General features: G+C 32.3%; 2 protein-coding genes across 2 annotated transcripts; both read right to left on the minus strand.

Annotated features, from left to right (window-relative positions):
- Positions 1–1,160: 1,160 nt before the first annotated feature.
- LOC124848024 (uncharacterized) lies at positions 1,161–6,548 on the minus strand. The gene is made up of 5 exons (XM_047325626.2): positions 5,762–6,548; positions 5,498–5,615; positions 4,157–4,271; positions 1,957–3,120; positions 1,161–1,678 (listed from the first exon to the last, which is right to left on the minus strand). Exons 1-5 carry the CDS (start codon positions 5,967–5,969, stop codon positions 1,418–1,420), a joined length of 1,866 nt encoding a protein of 621 aa, XP_047181582.1. The 5' UTR covers positions 5,970–6,548; the 3' UTR covers positions 1,161–1,417.
- A 975-nt stretch (positions 6,549–7,523) lies between these two features.
- On the minus strand, positions 7,524–10,407 carry LOC124848027 (protein yippee-like). The gene is made up of 6 exons (XM_047325631.2): positions 10,267–10,407; positions 9,940–10,154; positions 8,708–8,751; positions 8,075–8,183; positions 7,914–7,969; positions 7,524–7,810 (listed from the first exon to the last, which is right to left on the minus strand). The coding sequence occupies exons 2-6, from the start codon at positions 10,033–10,035 to the stop codon at positions 7,729–7,731; spliced, it is 387 nt and encodes a 128-aa protein (XP_047181587.1). The 5' UTR covers positions 10,036–10,154; positions 10,267–10,407; the 3' UTR covers positions 7,524–7,728.
- Between the last annotated feature and the right edge of the window lie 6,914 nt (positions 10,408–17,321).

The raw sequence follows: 17,321 nt of genomic DNA on the forward strand, positions 1-17,321 counted from the left end.
GAGTGATTAGGATAAATGTAGGAGAGAGAGAAAAAATTATCCTGGTCAGAAGGAAAATTTAGACATTTAAAAAAAAAGTGGAGATAAAGAAAGAAAAATTGGATGTGAAATAAAAAAAACCCCAAATAGGTCTTCTGTGGAAACAATGTGCAAGCAGACCAACTTTCCAAAGAGGACCAATGATGATAAAAAATGTCTTTTAAATAATAAATATTAAATTTCATACAAAATATCTATAAGTATATGTATTAAAATGATTTTCGAATATTCAGAAAATATATTTTTATAAAATATGAAATATATAATTTTTAAAGACCTAAAATTTCAGCTATTAATTTATTAGTTTTACATTTCACAAAGAATCATCTTGAACTCAGTTAATATTGGAATATACGTAAACTAGAAATTTTTATGAAAAAATTCCCATTATTTGTGTATAAAAAAAACTACTAATCTGAATATTGAACTATCTTTTATAACTATAGTAGCAAAGTAAGTATGTTTCATTAGTATTAAATAATAAGCCATTTCTAAACTCAATTATAATTAAATCAAACTAGAAAAACGTTAAGAAAGTCATTTTAATGAAAATGTAATGATTTATAGTATTTAAAATTGCAACAATAGGTTATAAAAGAAAAATACTACTAAAACGAAAAATTAGTGATATTAAATTATTCTGTCTACAAAGAAAAGAGGTATACATTTCTACAATGACAACTACAAATGAAAAGTAAAGTATTTTTTTAAGAAAATACTAATATTTAAATAAAAATATGAAAATTTGCTCAAATACTTGAGATAAAAAATAAGTAATACTTAAATGCTATCATTATTCAGGATGTTTGTTTAATTAAAATAATAAGCCTAATACATATGTGGGAGGCGTATGATGAAATTTTATAATCAAATCATGCAACAATGTTATGGAATAGAAACCTAACATGAACATATTTAGAGAATAACTCTTCTTGGACAATTATTTTCAAATAAAATTTACTAATCTATTAAATTAAAAGTTTTATTTTGTGAATCAATTAAGAAGTTTCTATAAAATTCTAAAACCACTTAATATTGATTAAATAAAATCATATTTTCGTATAATAAATAGGTTAGAACCAGAGATGTCAGCCGTAAATTTTAAAAAAGTGCTAAAAAAGTGTAAAATCACATGTTGCTAGCATTTCTCAAAAATACAATGCCACACAGTTTCTAGAGTTTTCACGTGATATAACACCACTTAAAAAAATGAGTATTACAATTTCAGCGTAAAGGTGATCTATCTAAATTACAAATAGCTTCCACTTCCGGTAACTTTACATGAATTGAAGCATGATTAGCTCCATATAAAAATCTAATATGGCTGAAACTCAGGATAAGAATGGTTGAACCATTAAGAGTAGGTAAGAGGATTCCTTTACCTACCCCGCACACTGGCAGCAGATTGACCACTTCTTTCACTGCCAATATCATCGTCTATTTCACTATTATCTAAGCAAATACCATTTGGGTTTACACTCACTTCAGAACTAGCATTACTGCTAGTGGCATGAGGAGAGCCCGAGATACTAACAGTGCGGCTACGCTGAGAACCAGACCTCACACTATACATTGAAGATGCTGGAATGTTCGTCATCATTGATGACCGTAAATTGCCTGGAACCCTTCGCCTTATATCCTGTTCCAAGAGAAACGAAATGTTATTAGGAGGAAAAAAATACAATTTCATCAGTTCTGATTAATTTGATTATTAATAATAGGTATGAAATGAGATGTAGGCCATTAATGACAAACTCTCAAATATCTAAATAACGTCAAGACATAATGCATCCACAAAGAGAAATGCCAACACAGCACTTAATAGTTTCTTTGGATCCAGTGTTTGAGATGCAAGTGCGTTATAAATGTATTCTCAATTGAAAGAACTAATGTAGAAAATGTGAAGAAGATGCATACCATATGCCTTATTGCCATATCCAAGGATTTCTTCGAGAGTGACCTTCCAAAACCAGAGGTATCCGGAGATGAAGATGATTTGCCAGAAAGATTATGGGAAGAGTTCGTGCCATCCAGCCTTGGTGGTGCCAATTTCCGCATATTCACTACCCTCTCAACCATTTTGGTGCCCATTACAACAGGACTGACATTGTCATTTGCTCTGGAGTACCCACGATTAACTGCAGGCATAGAGCTTCCAGTTGGATGAGAAATGCCATTGGAGGAACGCCCTCTAGATGGAGAGCATGATTGCCGCCTTGGTCTACCAATAGAAGGAGGCTCAACAGAAGAGGATCGTGAACTGGGTGCTCCAGGCCTACCCCTAGTTGTTGACAGTGGCCTTTCTGGAAGCGATGTCCTCAAATTGGGTGGCGCGTCTAGTGAAAAGCCAGGCATCTCAGATGGCTTCCATGGTCTTGGGCTTGACTTCACAGTTGGTGAAGTGCCAGGTGATGTTATTGGCTGCCGTGACATCACAGGAGCTGACTTGGAGATTGAAGAAGTCTTTACAGACGGAGAAGATACGGTGGATACATTAGATGGTGTTGTTGGCCGCCTAGTTGGGGTTGATGCCCTTGAAGTAGGCCTCGATGCAGGTAAGGTAGTTCTGGTTGTTGGTGTTGAAGATCTTGCAGTAGATCTTGACAAAGGTGTAGAGGATCTAGATGGAATTGTGGTTTTAGCAGCAGGTACTGTAGAAGTTTTAGCAACAGAAACTGCAGCCTTAGTAGCAGAAACCACGGGCTTGGCTGAGGAAACTGAGGTCTTGGTAGTTGCTACCATTGCCCTAGTTGATGGTATGGTTGTCCGAGAAGTGGGTGTCGACGGTCTAGATGATTTTGAAACTGTGGTCAATGTAGGTCGTCCAGTAGGAGTTACAGATCTAGATCCCAGATTCCCTGATGATGAGAACCTCCTAGTTCCCCCAACGGAAGAACTAAACCCAGGGGAAGAGGCTGGTTGTTTAGATACTAAGTTGCTTCTTCCAGCTAGTTCTGACAAGTTCCCTGATGATGAGGGCCTTCTAAGTCCACCACCTGAAGGGGTCAACCCAGGGGAGGAGGCTGGTTGTTTAGATACTAAGTTGCTCCTTCCAGTATGTTCTGACGGAGGATTTGCCAACTATTAACAACGAAACAAATACAAGAAAAATTATTTTCTGACCATTAGCATGAAAGAAAAACAACAAAATCACACTATTATGAACCATATGTTAAAGCACTGTCATGGACTACTTTGAACTTGGAACTAACAAATAGATACAGAGCATTATACACCTTTGATTTTATCTATATAAAAAATATTATCAATTTACTCCGTGGAACCGACAAATCTGTTTTTATGAAAGAAATTTATGTAGACAGAAAAGGGGTAAGGAATCCTCCTAAACAAAGTAACAGAACAGAAAAACAAACAATGAAAAAGAAAAAACCAAAGTAATAGAGCTTCATTCCTCAACATTAACATATCTAATAGTGGAACCCCTTCAAAAAGGCCCCGTGTTTCCTACCAAATAGACTGTGAAGCTTGGACACCTTTTTTTTTGAAGGGTTGCAATGTAGTACACATTGCAAATTTCCACAAAATTTAGGCCTCTTTACTTCTACCTAAATCATTAAAGTAATTCATCAATTTGGTCTAGGGACCTAGGTCAAGGACACACCCAATATTATCTAAACATACCAAATATGGAATGCCATGAAGAAACTGCAAAAGGACAGTGAAAAAGAGAAAGAGAGGATACTTAAAGCAATGATCCTGTTATTAACAAATAAATTAACCAAAGCATGTCATGGAATGTTGGAAAACATCAAAACAATGAGCATGAAGTTTGTAGCCCAGGGAGTCACTGCCAGTGGGGCCCGTGTCTGCCAATTAGCTACTTGTAATCAGGCACCAATAACTGAAATCATGCAATAATTCACAAAATATACTTCTCACCCCTCCCTAAAATCATATATTTCTGCTTAAGTTCATCAGGCATAATGAATAATGATGATATTGCTAACAGACGAACTTTCATCAAAACCAGGAGTTTACCAGGAAATGTACCATTTTGTTAATCAGTAAAAACCAGAAGTACTAGACAAAATCTTTAAATTACCATATAATGATAAAATAATTGACATAATCCAAAACATCCAATAAAATTCCTTACTCTAGTTTTTAATGATGTGGGGCGTAAAGTTAGAGCCCCAAGCTGACTCATAACAGTTTTTGTAGATTCCATCTCCAAAGAAGGAAAAAGGGGAGTCCCAGGTGGGGTTAGAAGCCTGAAAAGAAAAAAAAAAATATGCTAAGCCCCAATCTGAACATTAATCATTCTGCTCAGGTAGCCAAAAATGCCATGCTATCTTAAATAATGTAAAACCATGTCCGGATATTAGTGCCTGTTAAGTTATTTATTATTAGCCCATGCTTCAAACACACAGCATCGACGCAAGAACCTGGTTAAAGTCAGCAATTTCAGATTTGGATGCATGATAAGAATGAGGTCAATAACAAAAATAGCAACAGTGATACAGTCCTACTAATAATTTATGATTAAAAAATAATTATTAGAAAGAAATATCAAAGAAAGGAACTACGAAGACACATTAATTGTTAAGTTGAATAAATTGCCAAATTAATTAAAAGGCATTTTGCAATTGTCTAAAGTGCTGAATGCAGATGGATCTGTGATTTCTAACAATTTGGCTGTTTTTAAGCATGGGAACAAGAGCAACTACCCATCAGTTTTCAAATACATTAGTCATTATCTTCTAGACTCTCTGTTGCGGAAATAGAACATGAGACTTTACAAACCTAGTCAGTATCATAATGATGATATTAAAACAAGGGAAAATCTATAAAGTGAGCACGTCAATTATGTGAGGTCAGGAAAAAATGTCAAAGACTCTGGTCACAGATACCAAATTATCAAAACAGTTTTTTATGCTCTCATAAAATTTTACCAAAGATTTATTTAGATATTTGGTAAGGGAGCGGGTGAATTAACAAATGTTTGTGAGAGAACACAATCAAGTAAGGGCATTCATATTTACAATTATAAAAAGTGATTATGTAATTTGAGATAAAGCTTAGTCCACCATAAAAATTCAATTATAATCTCAGCAGTCTAACTCAACTCATTCTAGTCAGTTTTCCCCACATTTTGGTTTTTCCACCACAAATTTAACTTAATTTTCCATTTCATATTAGTAATTGCAAAGGATAGTTATAGCTTCAAAGTTAAGGTGATGTTCATTACAATTGCTTCCTCTGCGAGATTTACATTGTAGAGCAGATCTATTGCTACATTATTAGAGCTGATATCAAGTACAAAGAGTTGTTAACTTATCATTTTTCACAAGAATAACCAGAAACCACATTGTAGATGTTTTATCCAACAAAAAGGAGGAAGAAAAACAAACTACTAAAATGACATAGTTGCACTGGACACAGCAGACACAGGTTAAGAATTAAAAAAAAAATAGTTAGAAAGACAAACAGAATATACCAGTCATAATCATTCTTATCATTCTCCGAATTGAGAAAATCATCAGCACCAGTCTTTCGTACCAGCGCCGCCATGGAAGACGGAACGTTAAACAAGGGAGAATTGTCTGGATTTGAGCCTGAAACACGAAACACATAGCGAGTGAAAAAGGGAAACACAACATGTCACACCGTGCAAAGGACACAACCATTCCGCAGTTGTTGGCGCTAAAATTAACAAAACGGTATAAAAAAAATCAATGAGTGTTGTCGACGGTGTTCATACCCAACGCGGCTGCACCGTCAAAATCCTCGGCGGCGCGAAGCATGAGATCGCCACGCTCCTTCTCGCGGCTCCTCATTTCCAGGAACAACGCGAGTTCGTCGTCCCTTTCCTTGGCGCGCACAGAGGACCTGAGAGCCCCCAATTGCTGTTGCCTCTGCTTGAAGGCGTCTTGCATTTTGGATTCCGGCGCTATGAAGCTCCGATTCATCTCAGAAATGGCAACGACAATTAGGGATCGATGGAGCGAAGAAGAGAAAGAAGAGGAAAAAGAAAAAGAAAAGCCCCAAAGAAGAGAAGAACCTAACGGAGTTCCCCCATTCACCTCAACAACCACGCACCAACCGAACGCATCCCCGTGAACCAAAAATAGAAATGAAATTAAAATTTAAAAAAGGTAAATAAAATAAAACGGGCTTCGGTTGGAAACAGTTGCGGAAAAAACAAAGTGCCGCGGCGTTGGGTTAGGTGGAACGCAAAGGCATGGAGGGTGGAATGAAGAACGGAATGAGGGCATTGGGGTTCCAGAAACTTCGATTGAGGGAGTGGCATTCAGAGGTAATAAAACGCAAGTTTGAAGATGGAGGGAGAGAAGAAGAAGAACAGATGCTGCTTCTGCTGCTCTTTCTTTTTAATTTCTATCACTTAAAGCCTACGTTACACGGTTGATGGATTGGATGAGTTGGGTGAGTAATCACCGTTATACCCTCTTTTTTATTATAATATGTTCCTCTTTTCCATTCTTTTGCCAACGCTGACTTCGCAACTATGCACTCATCATTCATGCAACCCCCACATCCCAAACTTCTCTCGCGGGACAATATTTTAGGTATTAATTAAATTATATTAACTACAACTAAATGATTTGCCGTTTCCAAAAGAAGTTTCTTGTTTCCATATAAATTTAAGGCCTACGTTATATAAGATGCTTATTCCACTCTCACACCCAACAATCTTTTTGCATTTACTTCCTTGTGGCTAACGTCTTCAGTTGGTAACTTTTTTCTGTTAAAGCAAGAAAAGAAAAAACCCACTAATGTAAAAAGTCTACCAAGAGAAAAAAGAGTACAGAATTCAATAAATGATGTGAGAAATTTAGGCGCTTAGTTAGTTATTGGTGAAAGCCAGCCAAGCCAACCCTTTTCATGAGATTCTCATTGGAGCAGTTAATTTGGATAACAAAAACAGGCAACAATCATGCCATGCATTTAAGCAACTTCTGTTTCTTCATTGATACATCAGAATTTGGTTCGTTCGAAAATCTCTCTACTACATGAATGAACACGTTGCTTATACATTTTATCGTTCGCCAGTGTTTCACCCCTTATCCATCCAGATTCCATTTCAAGAAATGAAATCGAAATTTAAGACTACATTTCACACTCAAACAGATAATATCTCGTATACGAATGGCCCTACTATTATTTCATCAAATTTAAGATGAGAGTAGTTATCAATTAGCCTTTGTTCTTAAACTTATCTGTTTGTCTGTTTCTTTAATAATTTGTACAAAAGCTTCTCTCATAATAACTGACTGACATTATTTTATAATTTAATGAATAACACGATAAAATTTCGTAAAATAACTCAAGAAATTGTAAGATCGCTGCCATGGATCACATTCGTATTAAACAACTTCCACTTTTAATTTTGAGTATCTGTATGATTAGAAAGTAAAAACAAACTTCCAAATACCCCGAAAGTACTTGAGTTTGACGCTACAAGCCAACTCCTGGTAATTGAAAATAGCGAATGGGGATCAATATACAACAAGAAAAACATGATTGATTCGAACTTAGAAGTTTTAACATTAGTTGTTTTTTTTTTACATCAGAATTAACAATCAAATGTATTTAAATTGTCTTTGGGACATGCAGATTTTGCAATAGTGCCCGAATAAAATTCACATTCGTTGAACAACAGGGGAAGGGGATTAAAGAATGTACAATTCAATTGTCAAAGGCAGATGACTAAGCGTCATCTGCATCACTTCCACCATGTGCTTCATGGCCGACCCAATAATTGCAGCTATCAGGACCTGACACCTTGTACCTGGCCATAAGTAAAAACATGTTAAGTCCACCAGATACTTGTCTTCCAAAGAACTTCATGTATAAAGAGTGTTTTCTCAGTTCTCACACAACATTTCTCTTACCGTTCAAGTACAGATTTTCCTTCCTTGTACTTCTGGCTTTTTTCATGAGCTGTCTCCTGAAAGAAGCCCAAGTGGTAACTGCTAAATTACACGTACAAATAGAAAAAATCGTACTCGTGAAACAATTATAAATCTTACGAAAACACAGTTATAAATCTTACGTATTTCCAACCCACAATTGATCCACACCCCACACAGAAAATGTCAGCCACAGTATGCATCCCAGTGAGCATCTGTCTGTCCTCGTTTTCTCCAGCAGTTACATTCACGCTGTAAACGAATAAAATACATTAACTGCATCTATAAACAGAACCAACTATAAAACATAACGTTGCTAGATCTTTGGACATTCAGAAGCGAGAAGCCATGAATAACAAAGACATCTCTTCCGCATAACACTTCGGTTACAAGCTACAAGATCTACATTCACCTAAATGTCGGTTGATTAGAGTGCAGCTATGCATTGTTCTTGCTATGTAGCTGCGATGCACATATGACTTCTATTGCCAAGTCATAAAGACAAGCATGAGTGAATTCACGATGCACAAAACAAGGACTACAATAGCAATGTGTAATGTATACACTCAAACAAGTTCTAGGACAAACAAAATGTCATTAAAAATCCCTTGATTTTTTGGCCTTACTTTTAGACAATGTAATTGGCCTACAACTATATTTCAAAATTTTATCACTAATTGTCCAGATACATTCATACAAAAAAGAGAACGTTTATCTTAGTTTCATTTAGAAATCACATAATGATACAAAAGGTTCCAAGATCAAGGATAACTTACACCTTACTGAAGAGATAAGCTTTCCCATGTCTGCTGTGGAAAGACTGGATAAAACAGCACAAGAAAAAATGGAAATCAGAAATATTTTATAGAAGAAGGCGAGATGTGAATAAAACAATGTGAGCGAAAGCTCAAAACCAATACAATGAAGATGAAAAATTATCACAATGGCATAACTGATGCTTTGGCCCATTAAAGTATACTACTTAACACAACAAATTTTCTTCAACCGAGACAATCGAGTGGGTTCAAATTCCATGTAAGAGGATAGGAGCACTTCTGCAAGTAAAGGGCCAAGTAGAACCAAAAGTTCTGCCACTCATAATTTATTTGCACATCTTACATTCACAAAATCATGAAGAATCAAAATCCAAATAGCTTGGCTTTTCACAGCTTCTCTAAGAAATATGCTGTACCAGCCAAACCACGGTGGTTAGCCATTAATTTAGAGAACATCTTTCTCGGTTCTCCTCTGGGCATACAGCCAACCAGAAAAATATCTACTTTCACCCTCTCTTTTTAAGCAAAGTATCTATTATCTAAGAATACGCAGCAACGAGTTAATTGTTCAGAGTTAAACCAGCAAAGAAAGGTTACCTCCACAAGACTTGTGTCCATTAACTATTACAATTTATATACAAAAATACAAAACACAACAAATGACACAACAAGTATCTTCATGATTTACAGGATCTTAGCAATTAAGTTCATTTGCAAAAAGAATTGGTAAACAAGGATGCAATCCAGTCAAGGATTAAACTGTTAATCGCTTGATCGCAAAGACAGTGATACCACAACAATAACCAACCCTCCTAAAAGCTTTAACTAATAGCCATTAGGTGAAAACTCATAAGTGGTTTTACATCTATGCTATAGCCTTGGCACATGATGTTTCCCCCAGGAAATTGGGAAAAAGAATAAGAAAAAATCCCAAATTGAGCCAAGGGAATACAATACAAGTAAACAATAACTAAAAGATGTATATCAAATCAATCATTAAAATTAACAATTTGTACTCTCAAAATTGTATGGACAGACTATCAGAGGAAAAGAAAAAGAAATGCTTGAGAAGCAGATAAAGTGACTATTCAAACCCACATTAGTGCACAAACTCATCATCCAGCGGATAAAATTAACAGGGATGAGATAAAAACCCAGAACGAAGTTAGAAAAGCAGAAAAAAAAGTGAGTCATAAAAGTAGGGGAAAGAAAGAAAATAAATAAAAGACAACCTTGGAAACGATGTCTTCATAGAGAGCAAGATGGGTACGGCAGTGTTTGCAGCTATAGACCTTCCCCTCGAGATGAACCACAAACAACCTCCCCATAGCTCAATTCGGAAAATTCTAGGCTGAAGATCAACCGGGATTTTCAGACGAAGGGTAAACTAAAGAAAGGACTCAGTCAAAGCGAAATCACGCAAAGGTCAAATTGAAGCGGTGATGATCTAGACATAGCGTCAATCGATGAAGGATAGAAGAAGAAAAAGAAGAAGATGAAGATTACGATGACGATGATGAAGAGGAAGGGAAATGAAAAAGGGAATCGTTGAAAATTACCTGAGAAGAGAAGAGAAGAGAAGAGAAGAGAAGAGAAGGAGAGGACTTGCAAGAAATGTGGAGAGAGAAACAATCAATCTTCGCTTTTTTCTGCGAAAAGAGAACCCGACAAGACGTGTCTGCTTCCCCCGTAATTATTTATTATTGTATTACGCTTTTCTCCTTTTTATTTCATTTTCTTTGTTTAATACAATGATAAAATACTAATGGAAGGGGAGAAAATTGTTCAAAGTGTAATGTTTAATGTTAATTAATATGTTTATGGTTATTTCTAATGAAAAAAATTGTTTATAGTTTTCTTTTAATATAATTGTAATGGCAGCGATTCACTTAAAAATAATTTAAATATTTTTAAATTAATTGCGATGAAATCAATAACCTTGTTAATGCAAGGTTCCTTTGCTTGCTTCACTTAACTACTTGCAAGACAATTTTGTTCCAAGTTCTTTTTCACTTTGATGAACTGTCACAGGATTATATTAAAACTTTAGATATTAGCTTAAGCAGTTTCAATTATTTTAAACTTATTTTTCAACAGAGTTTAACTTCCTTTTGTGAATACAACAAAAAAATATTTAAGACTATTACTCAATTGCAACAGCAGTTAAAACATTTACATGCTCAAATCTTACATTATTAAAAGATTAAAAATATTTTTTAAGAATTAAATATATTTTAATTTTATAAACATCAATGTAAAATTAAAATTCATCAATATCTTAAATTTTATATAATTTGATTCTCACATTTTAAAATAAATAAATATATATTTTTTAATTTAATTTAACTTTTTTTCATTTATTAAATAAATTTTATGTTAATATTTGAATAATTTATATTATTAATACATTTCAATTTAAATATTAATTTGAAATGTAAAAGAAAAATTTATATTATTAGATTAGGATGATATTTATTTAAAAGTAAAAATAATTTTGTCTACTAAGATGTTTTACATTTTTATATAGATGGATTTTTAAGCCAAAACAATATTGACAAAATACAACTATGTTAGTAAATCTTTGAAAACAATATTTCAAAAGATCAAAATAATATATTTAAAATTTATATATTTAATTATTCTCACTAATGCAAGATCAATATTCTCACTAATTGGATGCTTTTATCTGTTAAGCTAGTTTTATTCAATCTTCAAAGTACATAAATTAATTTAAAAAATATATTTCTTAATTATAATAAAACATCTTTAATCAACATATAAAACTAAATTGAAAGGACTACATGGAAATCACACACGAGCCATTTTGGACTGCATATTGCTTATGTTGAAGCTAACTCCTTTATGTTTATAAAAGAATTATTATACAAATGACTGGTGAGATAAAAAAAATACTGGACTATGAAAATAATATTTTTACTATCAAATTGAATAAAAGAGAATTATTTTTTTCTTCAATAATGAAACACCATAGATGATAAATGAAAGTAGAATAATGAGTTTAAATTTATCTCTCCTTTTTTTTTACACATCTAATGATGCTTAACCTTATTTTAATTTTTTTTTTCAAAACACTCAAGTGATTATCTGTGTTTTTGTTGGTTTTCTTTAACGGGATGTTGCTCCCTCCACCACCCTAAGTGATTCTGCACTTCTCCACTATTTTCTTTTATTCCAAAAATATTCTACACATCTCTACTATTTTTTTTATTCCAAAAATACCCTACACCTCCACACTATCCTCAACAATCTTTCTCTCTTTGCATTAATAGAGCATTCATATGGCTTACATTTAAACTTATGATATATTACAAAATATAAAATTCAGAGGAAACTTCAATATTAGTGCTTCTACCACTTCCATCTTAAAAGTTAGATACAAATACAAAATAATAAACATAATAATATTAATAGCAAATAATATATTATTATTATTATTATTATTATATATTAACTTTTTAACGACGAAAGAACTAAATTTCGAATCTTTAACAAATAACTTTTCTTTCATATTTTAAGTATTTAATAATATTTTTATATTATTTATCTAATAAATTAAATACTTTATTCAAGTTATTTGAGTCAAACATGTCGATAAGTTAAAACATAATATAATGTTAAAAACTATAGATATTAACTGTAAAAAAAAACACACATATATATAAACATTTTTCTAGAAATTTAGAACAAAATTTTACCATTTATTAAGTAATTTGAAGAAAAAAAAATATATTGAACAGTGAAAATAAGATTGAATCAAACTTATTTAAGAGAAAGTGTAAATAAAATTTTGCAATATATCACAAGTTTAAATCTAAGTCATGTGAATGCCCCATTAATGTGGAGAGAGAAAGAGAAAGATTGTTGAATATAGTGGGGAGGTGTAGGGTATTTTTAGAATAAAATAAAATAGTGGGAAGGTGTAGAGTATTTTTGGAATAAAAGAAAATAGTGGGGACATGCAGGAGCACTTGGGATGGTGGAGGGAGCAACACCCTCTTTAACTTGGTACTTTGAATAATATGGATGTGCGGGTCTTTAAGCACATTGGGCCGGGCATAAACTTTATCCACCAACCAGTAATTCTAGCAAGGGTGTTGCTCCCTCCACCACCACCCCTTATCCCTCCACCTTCCCATCCTTCTACAATTTTTTTTACTTACAAAAATAACCTTTTTTATTTTTAACCCTATTTATTTACTTTATTCTGAAACCCTAATTTCCTACCTATTTTTACTCACTCATTTTCACTCGCCTAGCCCCATCCCCCACACTCCCAAGTCTCACTTTCTCTCTTTTCAAATTCCCACTCCCTCCAACTTTCACTGGATCCATTTCTTCTCATCACCTAACTCTTATTTCTCTTCTCCATATTCGTTTGGTTCTTCTTCATATTCCTGTCTCCATATCCGTTTGGTTTCGTGGTGTGGTGGTGTGGCTTTTCGTGGTGCGGCGATGCGGGGTGTTTGCAGTAATCATTCGACGGTGCAGCGATTACAAACGATAATGAATATTTTATGACTAACAATAATGAATATTTTATGACTAACATCATAAAAAAATAATTTTATTGACATTGATAAAAAATTCTAAACGACATCAATGAAAACATATATCATTAATGTTGGTAAAAACAAATGATTGCAAAATAAATCTGGAAATTAACCACAGTCGATGTTAACATGAGAGAAATATTCATTATTGTTAGTAAAATGTGTTAAAGTATCTGTATCCCAATTCCAAAACGATAACGGAATAAAAAAATGAAAAATGTATACATGAATTAATTAAAAAAATTTCAAAAGTTCAAAATTCTTACTATTTAATTATAATTTAAAATTTTATAAATTTAAATGAACAAATTCCTCTATTAAAGTTTTAAAATTTCAATATTTTAATTTTTTATTTAAATGATTATATAAAATGTTTCACTTTCACTGGATCTGTTTCTTCTCATCTCATAACTCTTATTTCTCTTCTCCATATTCGTTTGGTTCTTCTTCATATTCCTGTCTTCATATCCGTTTGGTTTCGTGGTGCGGTGGTGTGGCTTTTCGTGGTGCGGCGATGCGGGGTGTTTGCACTGATCATTCGACGGTGCAGCGGTTACAAACGATAATGAATATTTTATGACTAACATCATAAAAAAATAATTTTATGGACATTAAAAAATTCTAAATGACATCAATGGAAACATATATCATTAATGTTGGTAAAAACAAATGATTGCAAAATAAATCTGGAAATTAACCACAATCGATTGTTAACATGAGAGAAATATTCATTATTGTTAGTAAAATATGTTAAAGTATTTGTATCCCAATTCCAAAACGATAACGGAATAAAAAAATGAAAAATGTATACGTTAATTAATTAAAAAAATTTCAAAAGTTCAAAATTCTTACTATTTAATTATAATTTAAAATTTTATAAATTTAAATGAACAAATTCCTCTATTAAAGTTTTAAAATTTCAATATTTTAATTTTTTATTTAAATGATTATATAAAATGTTTCACTTTCACTGGATCTGTTTCTTCTCATCTCCTAACTCTTATTTCTCTTCTCCATATTCGTTTGATTCTTCTTCATATTCCTGCCTCCATATCCGTTTGGTTTCGTGGTGCGGTGGTGTGGCTTTTCGTGGTGCGGCGATGCGGGGTGTTTGCAGTGATCATTCGACGGTGCAGCGGTTACAAACGATAATGAATATTTTATGACTAACAATAATGAATATTTTATGACTAACATCATAAAAAAATAATTTTATTGACATTGATAAAAAATTCTAAACGACATCAATGAAAACATATATCATTAATGTTGGTAAAAACAAATGATTGCAAAATAAATCTGGAAATTAACCACAATCGATGTTAACATGAGAGAAATATTCATTATTGTTAGTAAAATGTGTTAAAGTATCTGTATCCCAATTCCAAAACGATAACGGAATAAAAAAATGAAAAATGTATACATGAATTAATTAAAAAAATTTCAAAAGTTCAAAATTCTTACTATTTAATTATAATTTAAAATTTTATAAATTTAAATGAACAAATTCCTCTATTAAAGTTTTAAAATTTCAATATTTTAATTTTTTATTTAAATGATTATATAAAATGTTTCACTTTCACTGGATCTGTTTCTTCTCATCTCATAACTCTTATTTCTCTTCTCCATATTCGTTTGGTTCTTCTTCATATTCCTGTCTTCATATCCGTTTGGTTTCGTGGTGCGATGGTGTGGCTTTTCGTGGTGCGGCGATGCGGGGTGTTTGCACTGATCATTCGACGGTGCAGCGGTTACAAACGATAATGAATATTTTATGACTAACATCATAAAAAAATAATTTTATGGACATTAAAAAATTCTAAATGACATCAATGGAAACATATATCATTAATGTTGGTAAAAACAAATGATTGCAAAATAAATCTGGAAATTAACCACAATCGATTGTTAACATGAGAGAAATATTCATTATTGTTAGTAAAATATGTTAAAGTATCTGTATCCCAATTCCAAAACGATAACGGAATAAAAAAATGAAAAATGTATACGTGAATTAATTAAAAAAATTTCAAAAGTTCAAAGTTCTTACTATTTAATTATAATTTAAAATTTTATAAATTTAAATGAACAAATTCCTCTATTAAAGTTTTAAAATTTCAATATTTTAATTTTTTATTTAAATGATTATATAAAATGTTTCACTTTCACTCGATCTGTTTCTTCTCATCTCCTAACTCTTATTTCTCTTCTCCATATTCGTTTGGTTCTTCTTCATATTCCTGCCTCCATACCCGTTTGGTTTCGTGGTGCGGTGGTGGGGCTTTTCGTGGTGCGGCGATGCGGGGTGTTTGCAGTGATCATTCGACGGTGCAGCGGTTACAAACGATAATGAATATTTTATGACTAACAATAATGAATATTTTATGACTAACATCATAAAAAAATAATTTTATTGACAGTGATAAAAAATTCTAAACGACATCAATGAAAACATATATCATTAATGTTGGTAAAAAAAAATGATTGCAAAATAAATCTGGAAATTAACCACAATCGATTGTTAACATGAGAGAAATATTCATTATTGTTAGTAAAATGTGTTAAAGTATCTGTATCTCAATTCCAAAACGATAATGGAATAAAAAAATGAAAAATGTATACATGAATTAATTAAAAAATTTTCAAAAGTTCAAAATTCTTACTATTTAATTATAATTTATAATTTTATAAATTTAAGGGTTAAATATGCTTTTAGTCCCTAAACTAATTGGCCGTTTCTGGTTTTCGTCCCTGTTTCAAAGTAAGGTACAATTTGGACCTCATTCTTTTCGAAACGTTCGTTTTAGTCCCCGGAATTTTGGTTTTAGTCCTCATTTGTTGCTAAATGAGGACCAAATTTTTAAACAGTGTTTAGTTTTCGAGAACTAAAACGAACGTTTTCGAAAAAAATGAGGACCAAATTGTACCTTACTTTGAAACATGGACGAAAACCAGAAACGACCAATAGTTTAGGGACTAAAAACATATTTAACCCTTTTAAATGAACAAATTCCTCTATTAAAGTTTTAAAATTTCAATATTTTAATTTTTTATTTAAATGATTATATAAAATGTTTCACTTTCACTGGATCTGTTTCTTCTCATCTCCTAACTCTTATTTCTCTTCTCCATATTCGTTTGGTTCTTCTTCATATTCCTGTCTCCATATCCGTTTGGTTTCGTGGTGCGGTGGTGTGGCTTTTCGTGGTGCGGCGATGCGGGGTGTTTGCAGTGATCATTCGACGGTGCAGCGGTTACAAACGATAATGAATATTTTATGACTAACATCATAAAAAAATAATTTTATTGACATTGATAAAAAAATTCTAAACGACATCAATGGAAACTATATCATTAATGTTGGTAAAAACAAATGATTGCAAAATAAATCTGGAAATTAACCAAAATCGATTGTTAACATGAGAGAAATATTCATTATTCTTAGTAAAATGTGTTAAAGTATCTATATCCCAATTCCAAAACGATAACGGAATAAAAAAAATGAAAAATGTATACATGAATTAATTAAAAAAATTTCAAAAGTTCAAAATTCTTACTATTTAATTATAATTTAAAATTTTATAAATTTAAATGAACAAATTCATCTATTAAAGTTTTAAAATTTCAATATTTTAATTTTTTACTTAAATGATTATATAAAATGTTTCAACCATTTTATAAAATTACCTATCCTCCACAATATTTTTTCTGACACATTGCAACATATATTTATTCCTCACGTATCAATATGTTTTTTATGTGAGATTGTTTAACTCTTCGTACGTTGGTGTGGGCAAGATAAACAATCAAAAAATTCAAAAGATACAACAATGGAAAGAAGCATAAAAAACAGAGAAAGAGAGAGGAAAATGAAACATGGAAACATGGGTCCACCATTAAAAATGGTTGTGTTGTTTGGGTGATGAGATCGAAGAGAGAAAGAAACAACATAACTGTCAATAACAAATGCTTGTTGGTTAAGCATAAACCAGACCATCGTATTCATATAGGAGATTGAAGTGGGTAGAAATTAAAAATATTAA

This window comes from Vigna umbellata, chromosome 1, assembly GCF_029865625.1.
Source record: "Vigna umbellata cultivar VRB3 chromosome 1, Vumbellata_1.0, whole genome shotgun sequence".
Classification (NCBI taxonomy): domain Eukaryota; kingdom Viridiplantae; phylum Streptophyta; class Magnoliopsida; order Fabales; family Fabaceae; genus Vigna; species Vigna umbellata.

Excerpts from the sequence above, each read along its gene's own strand:
- LOC124848024 (XM_047325626.2), bottom strand. The coding sequence starts at position 5,969 with ATGAATCGGAGCTTCATAGCGCCGGAATCCAAAATGCAAGACGCCTTC. Across the intron at positions 3,121-4,156 it reads CCACATCATTAAAAACTAGA|TTGGCAAATCCTCCGTCAGA; the intron begins GTAAGGAATTTT and ends CGTTGTTAATAG. Across the intron at positions 1,679-1,956 it reads ATATGGCAATAAGGCATATG|GATATAAGGCGAAGGGTTCC; the intron begins GTATGCATCTTC and ends CTCTTGGAACAG.
- LOC124848027 (XM_047325631.2), bottom strand. The coding sequence starts at position 10,035 with ATGGGGAGGTTGTTTGTGGTTCATCTCGAGGGGAAGGTCTATAGCTGC. Across the intron at positions 8,752-9,939 it reads ATGAAGACATCGTTTCCAAG|TCTTTCCACAGCAGACATGG; the intron begins GTTGTCTTTTAT and ends TGTTTTATCCAG. Across the intron at positions 7,970-8,074 it reads CAATTGTGGGTTGGAAATAC|GAGACAGCTCATGAAAAAAG; the intron begins GTAAGATTTATA and ends GGCTTCTTTCAG.